A 17,343-nucleotide genomic window follows, 5' to 3' on the forward strand; every position below is an offset into this window, starting at 1 on the left:
ATAGGCCCTGTCCACTACCACTCTCTGGGTGCGGCCCCTCAGCCAATTTGTGATCCAGATGACTGTGTAGGCACCAATGCCACAGTCGCCTAGCTTCTTAATGAGAATGGGGTGGGAGACATTGTCAAAGGCCTTCCTGAAGTCCAGAAAGACTACATCTACTGCGACACCTGCGTCCAATGATTTTGTGACCTGATCGTAGAAGGCAATCAGGTTGGTTTGACAGGACCTGCCCCTAATGAACCCATGCTGATTGCCCCTGAGCGTCATCCCCCCTGCTGGTCCTTCCCAGATGTGTTTTGGATAATCTTCTCAAAGAGCTTCCTCAGGATCGAAGTAAGGCTAACAGGCCTATAGTTGCCCGGGTCCTCCCTCCTCCCTTTTTTGAAAATAGGGACCACATTGGCCTTCTTCCAGTTGTCTGGCACCTGGCCAGAGCACCACAAGTGCTCGTAAAGCTGTGCCAGGGGCCCCTTGACAACCCCTGCCAATTCCCTCAACACCCTGGGGTGGAGAGCATCTGGACCTGCTGACTTGAACACGTCCAGCCCCTCCAGAAGTTCCCTAACTCGGTCCTCCCTGACCCTAGGCCTGGTGGAGTCTCTCCTGAGTCCGTCCTAAATCTCAGTGGGGGAGTCCCAGTCCCTGCACAAAAAAATGGAGGCAAAGAAATTGTTAAAAAGGTCTGCCTTTACCTCTGGTGCAACTACCAGATTGCCAAGCGTATCCCGCAGGGGCCCCACTTTACCTGGTACTTTCTTCATACTCCCTATGTATTTAAAAAAGGACTTTTTTTGTTGTACTTGATCCTTGATGCTATCCCTAGTTCTGTATCTGCTGGTACTTTCTTCATACTCCCTATGTATTTAAAAAAGGACTTTTTTTGTTGTACTTGATCCTTGATGCTATCCCTAGTTCTGTATCTGCCTTAGCTTTCCTAACAGCCCCCCTACAGACCCAAGCGATGGAGGTGTACTCCTCTTTGGTGATAGCCCCTCTCTTCCACTGGGTGTAGCCTCCTTTTTGGCTTTCAGGCCTTTGGTGAGCCAGGGGGGCTTTTGAGTACTCTTGCCCACTTTGATTGTCGTTGGGACTGTCACCCCTTGGGCTTGGAGGATCGTCTCCTTAAGGAACGACCACTTGTCTTGGACACCCAGTTCCCCAACTCTCCAGGACCCCAGTGCCTCTCCTACCAATCTCCTCAACTTTCTATTTCTCTGAAATTTTCTTTTCATGCTAACATTATTTTTCCCCTACTGCAGTTCCAATCCATCACTCATTGAAATCAAATGGGAATTTTGCCTTACTTGGAAAAAAGAAAGAAGGATCACATTGTCTCCTTCTAGTATATAGTTTTGACTCACCCATAGACTGAGCAAAGCATTGATCTTCTGCCAGAACAGTTACAAAGTCTGTGAAATTCACCTGCCCATCACATGCAAGGTGTCAGAACCCATTGTTCATATGCCTATAGTACAGTGGAAGATTCCAGAGTTTGTTACAGAAGGCAGTCTGTCAATCATTTTGTAAGTAGGTCACGAGTGGAAAACTCCAGAGCCCAGTGACTATATATTAATGACCTAGAAAAAGTTCCTGCCAATTTGCAGCTTCTTTGCACGGTGCATTTCTTTTGCATCTAAGAAATGCTCGGTGCAAAGAGTTCCCGCCATTTGTATTCTAATTCGAGCCCCATTATTGGCTTGCGTGAAATTATGCACACGTGGCGGCTAGCGATTGGCTTGCTAGCTGTATAAAAAGCTTGAGCAGTCTCCGCCCAAGTTGGAGGACTCCACATACATCTCGTGGAGAACTCTGAGTACACTGTGGAGCCTAGCAAACTCCACGCGTTTTTCAGAGCGAACTTAGTGGCCTGATCAACCACTAAGGACTCCCCGTCACCGACCCAAGGGGGCCTAGCACACCCCCACCCGAGACGTAAGACGACTGCCGGCCCGAACACCCTGAACACATCTGCAGACCGACCAACATCTTTGTAATTTCTGCCCGACCCAAGTTTGTAACCGTAACCGAAGCAAGCATCTGACCTGCACTGTACGAGCAGTGTAAGTAAACAACCTTTTGTTTAACCAAAATGCTTGAGTACCTGATTCCACCCCAAGCGTCACAAGTACCCGCCCACCGATTAGGGCTCCTAAAGCCCCGAACCCCGCGCCGTGGCTCTCGGCGGCGACACAAGGGAAAAGACAGCTCAGACAGGGAGGAAACTAATAACATGCACAGACAGTGTGAACTATTCAAAGCAGCAAACATGAAAAAAATTAAAAAATAAGCATATTATTATGAATATTTTTAGAATTGCTCCTACAGCTATACTGCATTTTCATATTTCTATGCATTTTTTTATTAACCAGATGCCTTGTTGTGCCGATAGTTGTATCCTACTAACAAAGAAAATCAAGTTGCAGAATGAAGAGAAGGAACAATCAAAGGAATAGGAAAATTGAAAAACAAAAAATATAAAACAGGTTTAGTTTTGCATATGTAAATAGAAGGTCTGAACTTCAAGGATGCTTAGCACTTCTAACAATGAACCTACAGTATTCTCAACCTATTCTCACATGTGTAAGTCAATCCCACCCCCAAATATCTCATATTGATACATAAAGGTACAAGTATGTATGTAAATACAAACATACAATCTACAACTTATTTTTCACACATACACAAACTTGCTACACTAAAAAAAGACACTGTCAGTATCAGCACACTTCAGAGCCTCATGTAGCTCTTGATGGGTTGCACTGTTGCCAACACTTGTGAAAATCAGCTTCAGGCCACGCATGTTAACATTTCCTTTTCTACTGCTAAAGACTTTGAAGACATATTTGAATGCTGCAAACATATAAAGCACAGCAAGATAGGTTTTTCACATGGTATTACTGAAAAGTGAATGAATACATGTGCAGTACTTCCTGAAACAAATGTCTACCAATTCCACAATCTCTGTCTACTTCCTTCAGCCATGCTAGCACTAGCCACCTTTTTGTCTCTTCCTAAAATTTTAGGTGTTTGGGTGCAAGAGCTTTCTTCCCTGTAACTTGTGCTATTTGGGCCTGTCTGTTTGCACATATCTGCATTGATTCATTGCTTTCATTTCAAATGGAAATGTCTTTCTATCCTATACTGTAGGAGGAGGTGACTTCTGAAATGTTTGGCTCTTTTCCATCTCATTATTACTGGTAATAGTCCTATTGAATGAACAATGTAAAATAATTATTAAATCTACTCTCAATCCCATAACTAAAGCCTGAATATAAGAGGAGGTGGGTCAATGAAATTCTACATTATCTGCTATTTGCTTCTGTGTGGGTGCATCCACATGTGCAATCAGTGTGTCTGAATAGACTCTGGCACAGTTTGTGCTGGAGTCAGCTGCTTCTGAGAGCAGTGTCTTTAAGCATGCCCAGGACTGTAGCAGTTAGAGGAGGGGCAGGCAAAATATGGCCTGAGGGCCGCATTTGGCCCACCAGGCCATTCTATCTGGCCTTAAAAAATGTAGAAAATTAATAATTATCTGCTCCTGGCTGCTTGTCAAAGATTACAGGAGCCCGGGGCAGTAGGACCCAGGGGAAGCTGGCAAGACCCAGAACCCAGCCCACCCCCGCCCCACACCCAGGCCCCTTCTAAGCCCTCCCCCTCCAAACTGTTTCTCTGCCCACCCGCCGGCTGCTCGAGCACCACATGGCCCGCAGATGCCTCACCTGACTGCAGGAGCATGGGGCCCACACCGATACCCTGGGGCCAAGACTGGGAGGGTGTGTGTGTGTGTCCATGCAATGAGGGAGGAAGAGACTGTGTGTGTTTGTGTTGTCCATGCAATAGTGGAGGGGGAGAGAGAGACAGAGAGCAATGAGGGAGGGAGAGAGTGTATGTGAGTGTGTGTGAGCAATGAGGGAGGCACAGAGAAAGAGAGAGAGAGAGAGTGAGTGCAATGAGGGAGGTGCAAAGTATGTGTGTAAAATGAGGGAGGCCCCCACACCCACACCCCTCACACAGCCCAGCCACCCTCCCCCACACACAACCCCTACAAACCCCAAATCCACCCACACCCCATATATCCACACACACCCCCATTCTCTCTCACTCCACCCCCACACCTATCCATCCCCAAACCACCCCCACACATGCATGCTACCCCACACCGCCACAGACCCCCACGTACCTATACACCCCCCCACAACATAGAAGAGTAAGACTTCATTTTAAGTTATTGTGCTATCATCTCTATGTACACTACACAAACACATGTAAATCAGGACAAAAGTATTTTTTGAAATCAAATTAATTAATGTTGTAGATGTTCAATTTTTAGAATATAATTTGGTATTTTTCTGGTTCTGAGATGGCAAAACCCCTTGCTGAATGGAGTATAGGTGACACGCGCCTTTCACAGGGGATACGAGAATGTATCCCCTGCTAATGGCGAAATCCATGAATAAGGCACGGCGTTCATGAATGCCGTCTGCGTTCATGAATGCAGTGCCCCCAGTGGCTGGGGGGGGGCGGGGGCATGGCTGCTCTGGCGACGATGGGAATACGGTGGCGGTGGAAGTGTGACGGTGGGAGCCCGGTGGTGGCAAGTACAGAGCTCCTTTAAGTGTATTTAAGATGCAGGCTTAGCATTTGCAAGTATTTGAAACTGTAAATGCTGAACCTGTGAATAGCAAGGGTTTCCTGTACTTTCTAGGGCAAGGGGAGGGACTTCTGGTGGCAAAGGTTGGGGGCTAGGGGTCAGGACTTCTGATCGCAAGATGGCAACCAGGGGGTGGGGCACCCATCAAGGGTCAGGGTTACCCATGTGGCCCTCTACAGCTTGCCAAAACTCAGTAAGCGACCCTCCGCCCAAAATAATTGCCTGCCCCAGGGGCTGCCAGAGAGACAGTGACCTCATAGAGGGCTGACATCAGCCTGCTGGGCAAATTCCAGAACCCCAGGCCAGAGGCTCAGACCTGAACAGACCTCCATGGTGGCAGGTCTCTCTGGCTGAAGCTCATACAGGTGAGGGAGAATCTGATTCTTATTTCTGGTCCCAGGGCCACCTCTCTTATTTGTCCATCCCTCCTGCCCCACAGGTGCCACCCCCAGAAACTCTCGGGTTTGGGCCAAGTGGCGCCATTGGGCCCCTCTCTCTGCCTGGTCCCCAACCCTTCCTCGTGCTTAATTAAATTAGTGTTATGGCCCTCCTTAGTCACAGTCTGTAAGGGCCTTGTCACAGGGTCCTAACATGCAACAACCTAGTAGAAATTTGGGTGTAAAAGCCAGTTGTGAGCTCTGCCAAATCTCAGCCAGTTCAGGCCCCCTGCAATGTTTGGACTCAGGACAAAATACCCAGTTGTACCCTTTTGATGGGTGGGGAGCTTTGATCCCCATATTCCCTTGGAGCTCTGTCTGTCTGTCCAGCTGTCTTTCACTCTGACTTGGGTGCCGCTGCACTGAAAACAAAAGGGCTGCTCCAAGGCTCATCTGCTGGGGATCAGGCACAAAATGCTGCAGAGCCAACAAGAGCTCCCCCCACCACTCCTCAGACTTCCAGAGGGGCCTTTCCTCCCTCCTCTAGTTCTCCCTTCCCTTTTCCTCCTGCCATTTCCCTGTTCCTATGTCTGTTTCTGCAAAGCAGCTGAGCTGTGCCTGAAGGGATCTGGGGGGGAGGCAACAAAGGACTGGGATTCTCCTCAGGTTCCTTCCAGGGAGGGCTCAGGTGGGTGGCAGAGACTCAGGGTCAGGAAGGAGAAGGGTGGGGCAGGAGGAGGAGGAGGGGCTTGACCTCTGCTTTTGGGTCCCCTCCAACTTGACTGCATCCCAGTTCAATTCTTCCTCATTCTTGGCTCCTTGCCAAGCATCCAAGCACTCATTGTCGCCCGTACTCCTTTGGATATCTAACATCTCACTACAAGGCCTTACTATACAATGCATGGAGAAGATGACTTAGAACATCTCATAGAAAAGAGAGATATGGAGCATGGCCCCCTTCCTGGCTCATAAGGGAAAGGTGCATCCTTCCACTCTCATTGTGCCCTCAAAAAGACAGGAGGTGGCCTGTGTTAATTCATCAGCAATATGCTCCACTGAAACAGTTTGCAAACTTCCAAACTATAGCTCACAAATGGTATTAGCAATTTCTTGGAATCCGTTAAAAATGCTACAAATGCTTTAGCAAAAAGAAACCCAGACAAAGGAGGGTGTGGGGCAGAAATTGATTGCAGCAGAAGTGATATTAATCAACCATTTGCATGTTTCTCGGGAGATTTAGCCAGGGTTTACATGGACTATGAAAAACTCAAAAGCTTCTTAGAAGAAAAACATCAGATGGATGGACAGAGAAAGTGACAGAGCAAAAAGAAAGAACTGCTTCATGAAGCAATGAAGGTTAGAAACAAAGCCACAGTAGAAATTATATGTGTGTGTGTGTGTGTGTGTGTGTGTGTGTGTATCATATATACCTTAACGAGGTAATTGGTAAATGGCTAGAGTCACTAGTAGCCAATGGAGTTGCTGGCAACTCTATTTAGAATTTCATAAAGAAGTTGATGACTACAGCCCCAATCTAACAACATGCACATGCTAGTTTCATAGCAGTAGTAGTTTGGGGGTCAGAAGGGACCTAAATAGATCATCTAGTCTAACCCCCCACCACTGGCCACAGCACACGCTGGGATCACGCGACCCCAGACAGGTGTTCATCAAACCTCTTTTTTAATTTACCCAAGATAGGAGCAAGGACCACTTCCCTAGGAAGTTGGTTCCAGATCCTAGCCACCCTAACAGTGAAATAGTGCCTCCTAATCTCTAACCTGAACCTATTCTCCAGCAGCTTCTGGCCATTGTTCCTCATCACGCCAGGTGCTGCTGGGGGGACTAGGGCCCTTCCTATTTGCTGCTGTTCTCCCCTAACGAATTTGTAGGCAGCCACCAAGTCCCCCCTCAGCCTCCATTTGCTGAGGCTGAACAGGTTCAGGTCCCTCAGCCTCTCCTCTTAGGGCCTGCCCTGTTGCCCTCCAACCAAGCTGATGGTCCTCCTCTGGACCCTCTCAAGGCAGGCCACATCCTTCTAAAAGTGCGGTGCCCAGAACTGGACGCAGTACTCCAATTGAGGCTGGACCAATGTTGTGTAGAGGGGGAGTACCACCTCTGGACCAGCTTGAGATGCATCTTTGGATGCACGACAAGTTGCGGTTGACTTTACTGGCTGCGTTCCGGCATTGGTGGCTCATGTTCATCTTGGAGTCAATAATGATTCCAAGATCCCTTTTTTGCCTCTGTGCTCACAAGCGGGGAGCTCCCCAGCTTGTATGTATGCTGTGGATTACCTTCTCCCCAGGTGCAGCACCCTGCATTTATCTACATTGAACCCCATCCTATTACCATCCGCCCACTTCTGTAGTCTGTCTAAATCTACTTGTAGCCTCTCTCTCCCTTCTAACGTGCCTACCTCTCCCCACATCTTGGTGTCATTGGCAAACTTAGACAACGTGTTTTCCACCCCCTTGTCCAAGTTGCTAATGAAGATGTTGAACAGTGTAGGCCCCAGGACCGAGCCCTGGGGTACCCCACTATTCACATCCCGCCAGGTCGAGTATGACCCATCCACTACCACTCTCTGGGTGTGCCCCATAAGCCAATTTTTGACCCATCCAACTGTGTAAGCATCAATGCCACAGTTGCTCAATTTATTAATGAGAATGGGGTGAGAGACAGTGTCAAAGGCCTCCTTAAAGTCTGGAAAGACTACGTCCACGGTGACACCATCATCCAGGGATTTAGTTACCTGGTTATAAAAGGCCATCAGGTTGGTCTGGCAGGACCTGCCTTTGATGAACCCATGTTGATTTCCCCTGGGCATGATCTCCCCTGCTGGCCCCTCACAGATGTGATCCTTGATAATTTTTTCAAGGATTTTCCCCAAAACCAATGTGAGGCTTATGGGCCTATCGTTTCCTGGGTCCTCCTTTCTCCCTTTCTTATAAATGGGGACCACATTAGCTAGTTTCCAATCTCTGGGCACCTGGCCCGTGGACCACGATCGCTCATACAGCCAGGCCAAGGTCACAGCAATGACCCGCACCAGCTCTCTCAACACCCTTGGGTGGAGGGCATCAGGGCCTGCAGATTTAAAAACATCCAGCCCTTCCAGAAGATCCCTAACTATTTCTGCGCAGACCTGAGGTCTGGCAGTGCTATCCCCAAGATTGCCTCTACCTGTGGTGGGAGAGCTGTCCTGGTCCCTGTCCAAGAAAACAGAGGCAAAGAACTTGTTAAAAATTTCGGCTTTCTCATCTGGCGTAGCCACAAGATTACCACCATTTGAGTCTAATAGGAGCCCTACATTACCCGGTGCCCTCTTCTTACTCGCAATGTATCTGAAGAAAGACTTTTTGTTGTCCTTAATCCTGGTTGCAAGCCTGAGCTCCACCCCTCCCTTGGCCTTCCTAACGGCCCTCCTACACTCACAGGCCAAGGAGGAGTATTCCTCCTTGGTGATGGCCCCTTTCTTCCACCGTGTGTACGCCTCCCTTTTGGCAATCAGGCATTCTCGAATGCCTTTGCTGAGCCATGGGGGTTTCAGAGCACTTTTACCCCCCTTCTTTCTCTCGGGGACTGTCACACTCTGAGCCTGGAGGATCATCCCCCTAAGGTACGAACATCCCTCATGGACTCCCATATCCTCTACCTTTTGGGCCCTCAGTGCCTCCTCCACTAATCTCCTAAATTCGTTGAAGTTGGCCCTTCTGAAGTCAGGGGCTTTAGTCTTGGTATAAGCCCTCAATACCCTGTGCTGGATGGTGAATTCCAGCAGGCGATGATCACTGTCACCCAGGTGGTCAAGGACCTGCAGTCCCCTCACCAGGTCATCCCCAGTGGCCAAGACCAGGTCCAGCAAGGCATCTCCCCTAGTGAGGCTGTGCACCTCCTAGATAAGGTGGAGGTCCTGTATTTCAGCTAGGAACCTACGCGGTCAGACCTGGCTGACTGCTCCTCCCAGCAGATATCTGGGTAGTTTAGATCCCCCCTGCTCTATTTCAAGAATGGCTGTGATCCCAGGGAACTCAATAGGACTGCTCCCATGATCATTTCTTAGCAATTTGCATCAATGTTTGCAGGATCAGGGTACAACAAACTCAGGGAGAAGCAATGCTTATCCTAGTTTGTCCCTCACTGACCTTTCCTGAACTGGCTGTTTCTTTATTGCCTATATTTCTTCTGCAAGATTTATATCCCACTTTATCCAAAAAGTTCTGGTGATACATGCCACTTTTCATGGGGGGCTGTTACTGTTTATCTTAAAAATTTGAATTGCACCGAGTAGACAGCTGTTGCCATGTAAAGAAGGGAGAATGACAGAATTAAACACATTTATTGTCCTTTCTCATTTATTTCTGCTGCAGAAAAACGGTGCACCGGGCAGCGCGTGAGGCAAGGGCCTTGGGGGTGCAATGAGTTGGCTCAGGCCCCATCTCCCAGCAAGCAGCCAGGTCCCATGGTGCACAGGGCAGCACATGGGCCCGAGCCTTGGGAGACAGAGAGCAGCGGAGGCTGCTTGGGTTAGCCACTTGGCATAAGGACAGCCAGCCAGAGCCTGAAGGGCCCTCGGTGCCGAAGCCAGGGCATGGGGAAATGGTAGTGCTGCAGTGTGAGGCCCAGCACCCAGAAGCCAGCAGCAGTGGTACAGCAGCTGAGAGGAGCTGAGCCCTTGGTGCCCAGAGCAGGGCACAGGGCAGGGAGGAGCCCAGCAGCATGGGAGAGGCCTGGCGAGGTGCTTCAGCAGAGGAGACCCCATCGAGCTACGCCCTGATGACCGCAACCTGGGGGAGCGTGAGTTATTGGGCACTTGGGGTCCCACAGGGGAGAGATGTTTGGGGCGGGCAAACCCAGAGAAGGGGCTGGGTGAGCAGCCCCCCCACCTAGTCAAGGCCCTAAGGGGAGGGGCCCCTGGTGCTTCCTGGACGCCCCCCACAAGGGACCCCATTGGAAGGAGGACTATCTCTTGCCATGGGTCAGGGACTATATTAAGGAATGGGTGTTATTAAGATTGTTCATGTTTGCACCTTATATTTTGTAATTGAAATGTTGTATTGTGATGTTGTAAATAGTGTTATTTAGGGTTTGACCTTGGTTATTGGTTAATGTTCACTGTGTAAATATACATATATGATATTTAGTTTTATGTTTATGTATATTATAACTCAATAAATTGTATATAGTTAAGAACTTTGGGCTTGGGCTAAATCTATAGAGCAGGGGTTGGCAACACCCTGCATGCCTGCCATTAATGGCATGCGGAGACATTTTTCCTGGCACGCTGGGAGGCACGCAAATAAATTGTTGTTTATTTATTTTTTTTAAGTTGCTGCTCCAGGCTGTGCAGCCACAAGTCCCAGCGCCGCAGCAGGCACCAGGGTAGAGCCAGAAGAACGCAGGCAGGGAGGCTGTCTGTGCTCTACTGTCCCTTGCTCCCACGCTGTACCCTCCAGCCCGGCTGGCCCATGGATGGAGCTGCCCAGGCAGGCAGACACCCTGTCCCACCTGGGGCAGCACTGAGGTGCCGAGTGCTGGGGCTGGGTGGTTGGGACAGGGTCTGGGCACCATGGGTGGAGGCGCCGTGGGCAAGCTAGCCCAGTCAGGCCCTTAGGAAGGTGGGGGTGGGCAGGAAGTGGGGGCGGCCCCGGGGCTCTGCAGGTTCGAGCTGTGGTGGGCAGGCAGGTGGGGCTGCCCAGCGGCACCTGTGGTGGGGCCTGGCTCAGCCCGTGCAGCTCCTCAGGGATGGGCCACAGCCCACCTGCACACATGGGGATGCTACCTAGCTGGGGCAGGTCGCCAGGCTCAGGGGGCTTCCATCTCCGGGATTGGCCTCTCTGCACACTGGGCACAGCACAGGCAGGGCAGAGCCATCCCCGGTGCAGGGGCCTGGCTGTGTAAGCCCCCGGGAGCCTGGGAACAGTCACCGTGGCTGCTTCAGCCTGCCTGGGTCCTGGCCTTGCCCACCCGCAGCTCACCTCAAGGGGCCAGGGCTGGGGCAGGCACTGTACAAAGCCGCTGCGCTGCAGGCTCCCAGCTGGCTCGGCCCTGAGCACTGGCTGCGGCGGCTGTTCCCAGAGCCCAGGGAACAGCCTGCGGCTGCAGCTCCCACTCGCACTGTACCCGGCTGGCACAGAGACCAAGCAGGGAGCTCCCTGGGCCCGGTGTCCTGCCCCAGCCAGGCAGCGTTCCTTCGTGGGCAGGGTGGCTGTGCCCCATCCCTGCAGAGCTGCGCAGGCTGGGTGGGCTCCAACTCTGGTGCTGCTGGGCCCGCTGCTGTGGCCCAAGTAGTGGAGCTCTGGGGCAGCCCCCGCTCCCCACCTGACACCAGCTCTCTATTTACTGTAAAAAAAAAAAAAAGCAACATTAATGATTATTCATTGTATTAAATATGCAGTGCATCCTGCCATGTACTCCCTCCACCCCAGTTTTGTTTTTGTGATGCGCCACAAGGTAGACATGGTGGTTTTTTCGGCACTCCGGCCAAAAAACATTGCCTACCCCTGCTATAGAAGAAAGAGGGATCCACTCAAAATTCTGGCATCCCTCTCACAGCACCCCCTCCTGCCTACCCATCCCATTCAATTGAGAATAGGGCACACCCTTGGGTGTACCCGGGTTACATAAAGAAAAGACGGCAAGTTACAAAACCATCTCATTAGGGAAGATATTTCTTCTGACTTCAGACAAGATTGCCCTGAAACAGTCATGTTGAGGAAATTCTTTTCACTGATCAATGTCCAGGGAAGAGTGCTAGGTTCTGAGGAACAAGTGCAAAGGGAAAGGCAAATGTCAAGGCAACTTCAAGTCCCTGAGCTTGTACAGCCCACATCAGGGGGCATTAGGGAACTGAGTTACTACACAGGAGCTCTAGGGCTCAAACCTTTTACATGCCTCCTGGACATACTAAACAAGTCAAGGGCCGTCTGCTCCAGAGTACCTTTACCCCAGATTGGCAAGCAGCTTGCAAGAAAGCTTTCCTTTTTTAGCTGATTTTTAAAACTGAAATCTTCATATTTTCCCAAGCAGGAAGCAACTGTGACCACCTGAAATCTGATATCCTGCTCCTGCCTTTGTTTCAAGGTAATTTGCATCATCACAGATCCTCACAGGAGGTGGGAGGCTCCATACCAGCTATGAACTGACTGCCCAGAGGAGTTTTCCATCTATTGACTCCTCTGTGAAATCCTATCAAATGTGAACTTTCATTTCTACCCAGGAGAACTTTTACAATCTTTTCTCCAATGCCTGATGAAGGTGTTTGTGCCCAAAAGCTTGTAATTAAAATTTTTTTTGCAAAACTCTTGTTGGTCTAATAAAAGATATCTCTGCTATGAGTCCTGATTGCCTTTTCCTCTAGATCAATATGGCTATAACCTGGACTCCTCATCATGCAGAAAGATATTTCCTGAAGAGAAAGTACCACATAAGGCAGTGCAGGGAACATGCAGTAAGTCCCTGCCAACATATGCAATTGAGCATCTGTCCTTGCAGTCACCGACCAGTATTTATGCTGATGCTTTTCTGAAAGAAATACATGATGAACTGATGAGCAAACTGGGCCCTTCAAAAAACCTACATGCTCAGGACAGTGCAATCCCTGGAAGTGATCCTTCACGTATCAGCGCAGATATAGTTGATTCAGTGTTAAATAAGCTTGTGGCAGCTACAGGTGAAGAACAACATCTACATCCAGAACACGAAGAAGCAGTTCATCGAGTTCGTTCTATTTCCAGGAATATTTTACAAAAATCTGGATCTGAGCAAGACCTTTATGATGATGTAACAGGTTGCAATGGATTTTTTCCTCAAGAAGTGGCTGCTGTAATAATTGAGGAACTCTCCTATTGCCCCCTTTTACAGGTTGTTAGTGATAGACCACTGACACTGAGCCAAAGTGTGTTGAACTCAGACAGAATTGCTGACAAGGTTCTTTCTCAAGTGTCTGTTAGTGCAAAGCCTAAGACAGAGAGTTTTGAAGAGGCAATCCCAGGTTCAAGTGCAAACGAGACCCAGAGACAAAGGAGCTGCCTGTGAAAATAATCCCACGGTAGAATCAAAATGTACCCATTTCTCCAGAGTTGGTGTCTGATCTTTACGAGTCATTTCCATAAAAACAAAACCTTTTGAAGAACTGCAAGAAGCATTCATTTCTCAAACTGGGGATGGTTTAAGAGACCTAAGAGCAACACTGGCTGGGAAGTGTCTTGAAGATGAAAGTTTGAGAGCTGAAGCACAGAGAAAAGAAGATAGTAATTTCTCTCTGGTTAGCACAGGACAACCAGTTGTAAGACCAGGAGGGGTAAGTAGAAAGAATAAGGCAGGGGCAATCCTGTTTTGTGAATGCCATTTTGCTTCTAACTGGATCTGTTGTTAAGATGTTCATGTGACATTGAAAGCCCACCTACTATGAATGCTGAATGCTCTTATAAAGGTAGTGGACCATCTCCTAGAGAGCCTGTAGTGGGCCATCAGTGTGGAGGACCCTTGCTAGCTGGGATTCTGAGTTAGTGGTCAGTAAATCCACTAATCTTAAATCTACTCTCTTTCCAAGAAATCCGTCTGGGGATAAGAAGAAGGCTGGAATCCCTTGGGTTAAGCACATGGGCAAAACAGCTACAGCTCTCTGCTTTGCTTACTGATGGCAGAGACTGGTTCCAAGGCAGCTGCTCTTCAAGCCAAAAGGGCTATTTGATATGAGTGGCTTTGCCTCCCGTGAAAAGCTTGGGTCAAAACTAGAGACTAACAAATATGGGGGCTGTGGGGTGGGTGTCCAGAGTGATGAGGATGGTTTCAGGAGCTTGTTCTCCATAGAACTGCAACTCTTATCCTCTTTCAAAGTAAAGCACGGAAGGTGTGTAAGAAATTATTTTGCTAAACCCAATTTCTGACCTTTGGATGGCTCGGACAATGGTTCCAAGATCCTACTTCTGAGTCCTGCTGCCCAAAATAAGGATAGCAGGCATGGAGTGTAAACCAAGCAATGAATGCAGGTAACTCAAATGTAAAAACAGTGACAGATAACCCAGACCCAGTTTATTTAGCAACCCATGGGATTGAGTAGTTGGGTCTCATCACAAAACCAGAGTTTCTATTTAGAGAGTGGGAACTGACCAGTTTGTGACACAGGCATGTTCATGTGTGTGTGGATTGATTAAAAAACCCCACTTCATTTGTGACCTTGCTAGAGCCCTGATCCAGGAAAAGACTTAAGTACAGAAATCTGACCGGAGTCAATAGAAGTACTCACAGGCTTCAATGATTTGCAATGTTTGGGCCTAGGGCAAAGAATCTCAGTATTTGCATAACTTGAAGCTGGAGCTAGTGGCCAATTGGAATTAATGGCACCTGCCTAGAAAAGTGTATTTAAATGCCTTCCTGAACTGGGACCTAGAAGAAGTAGTTGGTCTTAATAATTGACATGCATATTGGCTCCATAGTGTTTGTTTCTGATCTGCTTTCAAACAGAAAGTTGAAATGCAACAGACTGACAAAGCAGACTACAGAAAAAATATTAATTTCTAACTGTGTGCATTTGAGAGAATCTTCCACATTCTGGTAGCTAGGTCAGCCTCACAGTAAGCAGCTGCATGAGATTGTGTTTCTGGTGCTTACCAGGTGGTTCCCATCTGGCCTAGGACTCATCATCACTTAGGGCCAGATTCTGATGCCCTTCCCCAGGCTGAGGGGTGCTGAGCTTCCCAGGTTGTCTCAATGATTCAAATGAAGCTGCATGGGAGTAAGGCACAATACAATATAAAAGTGGCAGAATCCAGCATTACACCTCCTTTAGCCCTTAAAAGTCTTTTCTTGGCTACTGGCAGACATTGTGGCTGCAATCCTAGCTCCTTGAGGCCAAAAGCAAAATTCCCACCGACATAAGTATGGTCAGCCCTCCACACTGCAAGTATCTGCTTCCTTCCCTCTTGTTTTTGATATCCTTGCCCATCAGAGCAGAGGCCTTTACCTATTTTCGGCTTCATCTAGTTTTCATAGAACTTCACACAACTTGTTCCCCTTCTCAGTCTCCTTCCTGGTGATCACTCTTCCAAAAGAAGATGTGTTTTCATGGGTGACTGGTGCCACCTTAGTGGAGGTGTGTGTGGCCAATCTCACTGAATGGGAGGGTCCCCCTGTGACCAATTGCGCCGAATGCGAAGCAACCGTGGTGCTCCCAGAAGTGATCGCAGCACTCCCAGAAGTGGCCACAGCACTTCATCTGGCGCTTGCACTCCCCGGCTGGAGCTCACAGGATGGGTACTGGCACTCCTGCCTGCCCCGCTGCCAGTTGCCTAAGCAGGGAGCATGGCCTGTCGGGGTGTACCAGTGCTCTCAGGGGGTGCACGTCCAACAGCATCGCCACTGTTTGTCCTGAAGCCTGTGCCCATCCTGCTCTTGAGATGTCTATGCCCTCAGCATCTAAGCCATGTAGAAAGTACTGCCCCCTGCAGCCCGATATACACCACTGTAGGAACCGAAACCTGGGGCACCAGCCATGAAAGACCTCTGGCCCCTCTCAGCCTCCTCTGCACCCTGACTCCTAACTGCCCTAGGTGATGGGTCCCACCACCTGCCTCTTCTGTGTGGTTCTCCGTGGCCATTAACATTCATCCTGGGGTTAGGTCACTTTTTAGCCAATATCTGAACATGCTAGAAGTGCTCTCGGAGGTCCCCAGGACATACAAACAGGCCTAGTCATCCTGGGCCATTGTCAGTACGGCTGTGTGAAATGACACCATTCTGTTTCAATTTGCGTTTTGACATTTTGACAGAACAGCATTTTGTTTCGAAGTTCATTTTGATTTGAAGCCGCTGTTCCGTTTTGTTTTGTCGAAACAGTTTCGCTGTTTCAATGCTGTTTTGATGTTTCGCCCATAGGCTATACTGGGGAAGCTTGAAACAGCCTAGAACTTTGTCATTTCCAGCCTGATTTGGATGAAATTTGCCGGAATGGTAGCCCCTGCTGTGGCCACAAAGCCTGCCAAGTTTCAAGGAGATAGGTGCAGGGGTTTTGTGGAAACTGCACCCCAAGCAGCGGACAAGCAACACTCGTGACATGGGTGAGTGTTAAGGTGCAGCAGGGTGAAAGCTGCAGGCATGCTAGCCCCTGCTAAGGCCACGAAGCCTGCCAGCTGTCAAGGAGATAGGTGCAGGGGGAGTCTGGGTTCTGGAGGGCCCTTTACCTCTAGCAGCTGACAGGGAAAACTTGTGACATGGGTGTGTGACACTGTGTGTGTGTGTTAAGGTACACCCTCACTCAACTGACACCAAGGCAGAAAGCAGGGCAGTTCAAACAATGCTGCCTTTTATGCAGTTTTTCCACACCCCGTCGTAGAGCACTGGGATTGGAAGGGACCTCAGGGAAGGGTGACAGTCACTGGCCAGCTACACAGTCAATACTGAGAGCACTCCTTTTCCACCCCCCGCCCCTCCATCCCCATCCCTCTCCTTACTTTAGTTTCTGTTTCCCTGCAGGCAAGCCCAGCTTGAGCTTCGAAACTCGAAACGTTTTGAAAATTTCAAAATGTTTCAACTTGCCTTGTTTAATTTTGAGGTTGTTTTGAAGCTCTCTGTTTCATTTCGATTTCGCTGTTTCAAGCTCAAAGTGAGTTGAAACAGTGTCGAAATGAAACTGCCAGCAAAATTTTGCACAGCCCTAATTGTCAGGGCTCCAGCTGTTGGTTCAGTTCTGCCACTCCCCTGCTGGCGCCACAGCATCACTAGGTCAATCTTCCTTTTTAGAGCTGACCTGCTTTCAGTTTGCTCCAGCTCTGTTTGATCCATCTGCTCTGTGAGTAGCCTCATATCAATCCAGCTCTTTCAGCAAACAAGCGCAAAATACCCAGGAAAAGCTGGTTTAGAAAGGACCCTGAGGAGGTATCCTCTTCAAAAACTTTCCCTTTGATTTCAGGCTCAGCAGGTCCTAATTTAGGAAGGTGCTGAAGCCCGTGTTGAGCATTCTGAAAGCAGTCCAACCCAAGGTGGACCTCCCTGCACAACAGGCAGCCCACTACACTGAGAATAAGGAGAGAGAGGAGAAGGTGGAGGAAAAGCTTGAAGCAGAGCAACACTGGCACTGCACTATATTCTGCACTGGTCCAGTCCTGTAGGGAGCAGACCAGGAAAGCCAAGGCTGCAACTGAACTCCAACTAGCTTTGAGCATCAAGGACAATAAAAAGTCCTTTTTCAGATATGTGGGGAGTCGGAGGAAAAGCAGGGGCAACGTTGGACCCCTGCTGAATCAGTTGGGGCAACTGACAACTGAGGCCCAGGAAAAAGCCAACCTATTAAATAGGTACTTTGCGTCG

General features: G+C 49.1%; 1 protein-coding gene across 1 annotated transcript in view; it reads left to right on the plus strand.

The window, feature by feature from the left end:
- The first annotated feature begins 4,549 nt into the window (after positions 1-4,549).
- Positions 4,550-17,343, plus strand: part of LOC112549863 — a 14,482-nt gene continuing 1,688 nt past the window's right edge. Inside the window, exons 1-3 of the mRNA XM_025201028.1 lie at positions 4,550-4,601; positions 12,395-13,067; positions 16,991-17,110. Of these exons, the coding sequence (XP_025056813.1) occupies positions 4,550-4,601; positions 12,395-13,067; positions 16,991-17,110 (845 nt within the window). The remainder of the gene's footprint in view (positions 4,602-12,394; positions 13,068-16,990; positions 17,111-17,343) is intronic.

This window comes from Alligator sinensis, unplaced genomic scaffold, assembly GCF_000455745.1.
Source record: "Alligator sinensis unplaced genomic scaffold, ASM45574v1 scaffold615_1, whole genome shotgun sequence".
In the NCBI taxonomy this organism is placed as follows: Eukaryota; Metazoa; Chordata; order Crocodylia; family Alligatoridae; genus Alligator; species Alligator sinensis.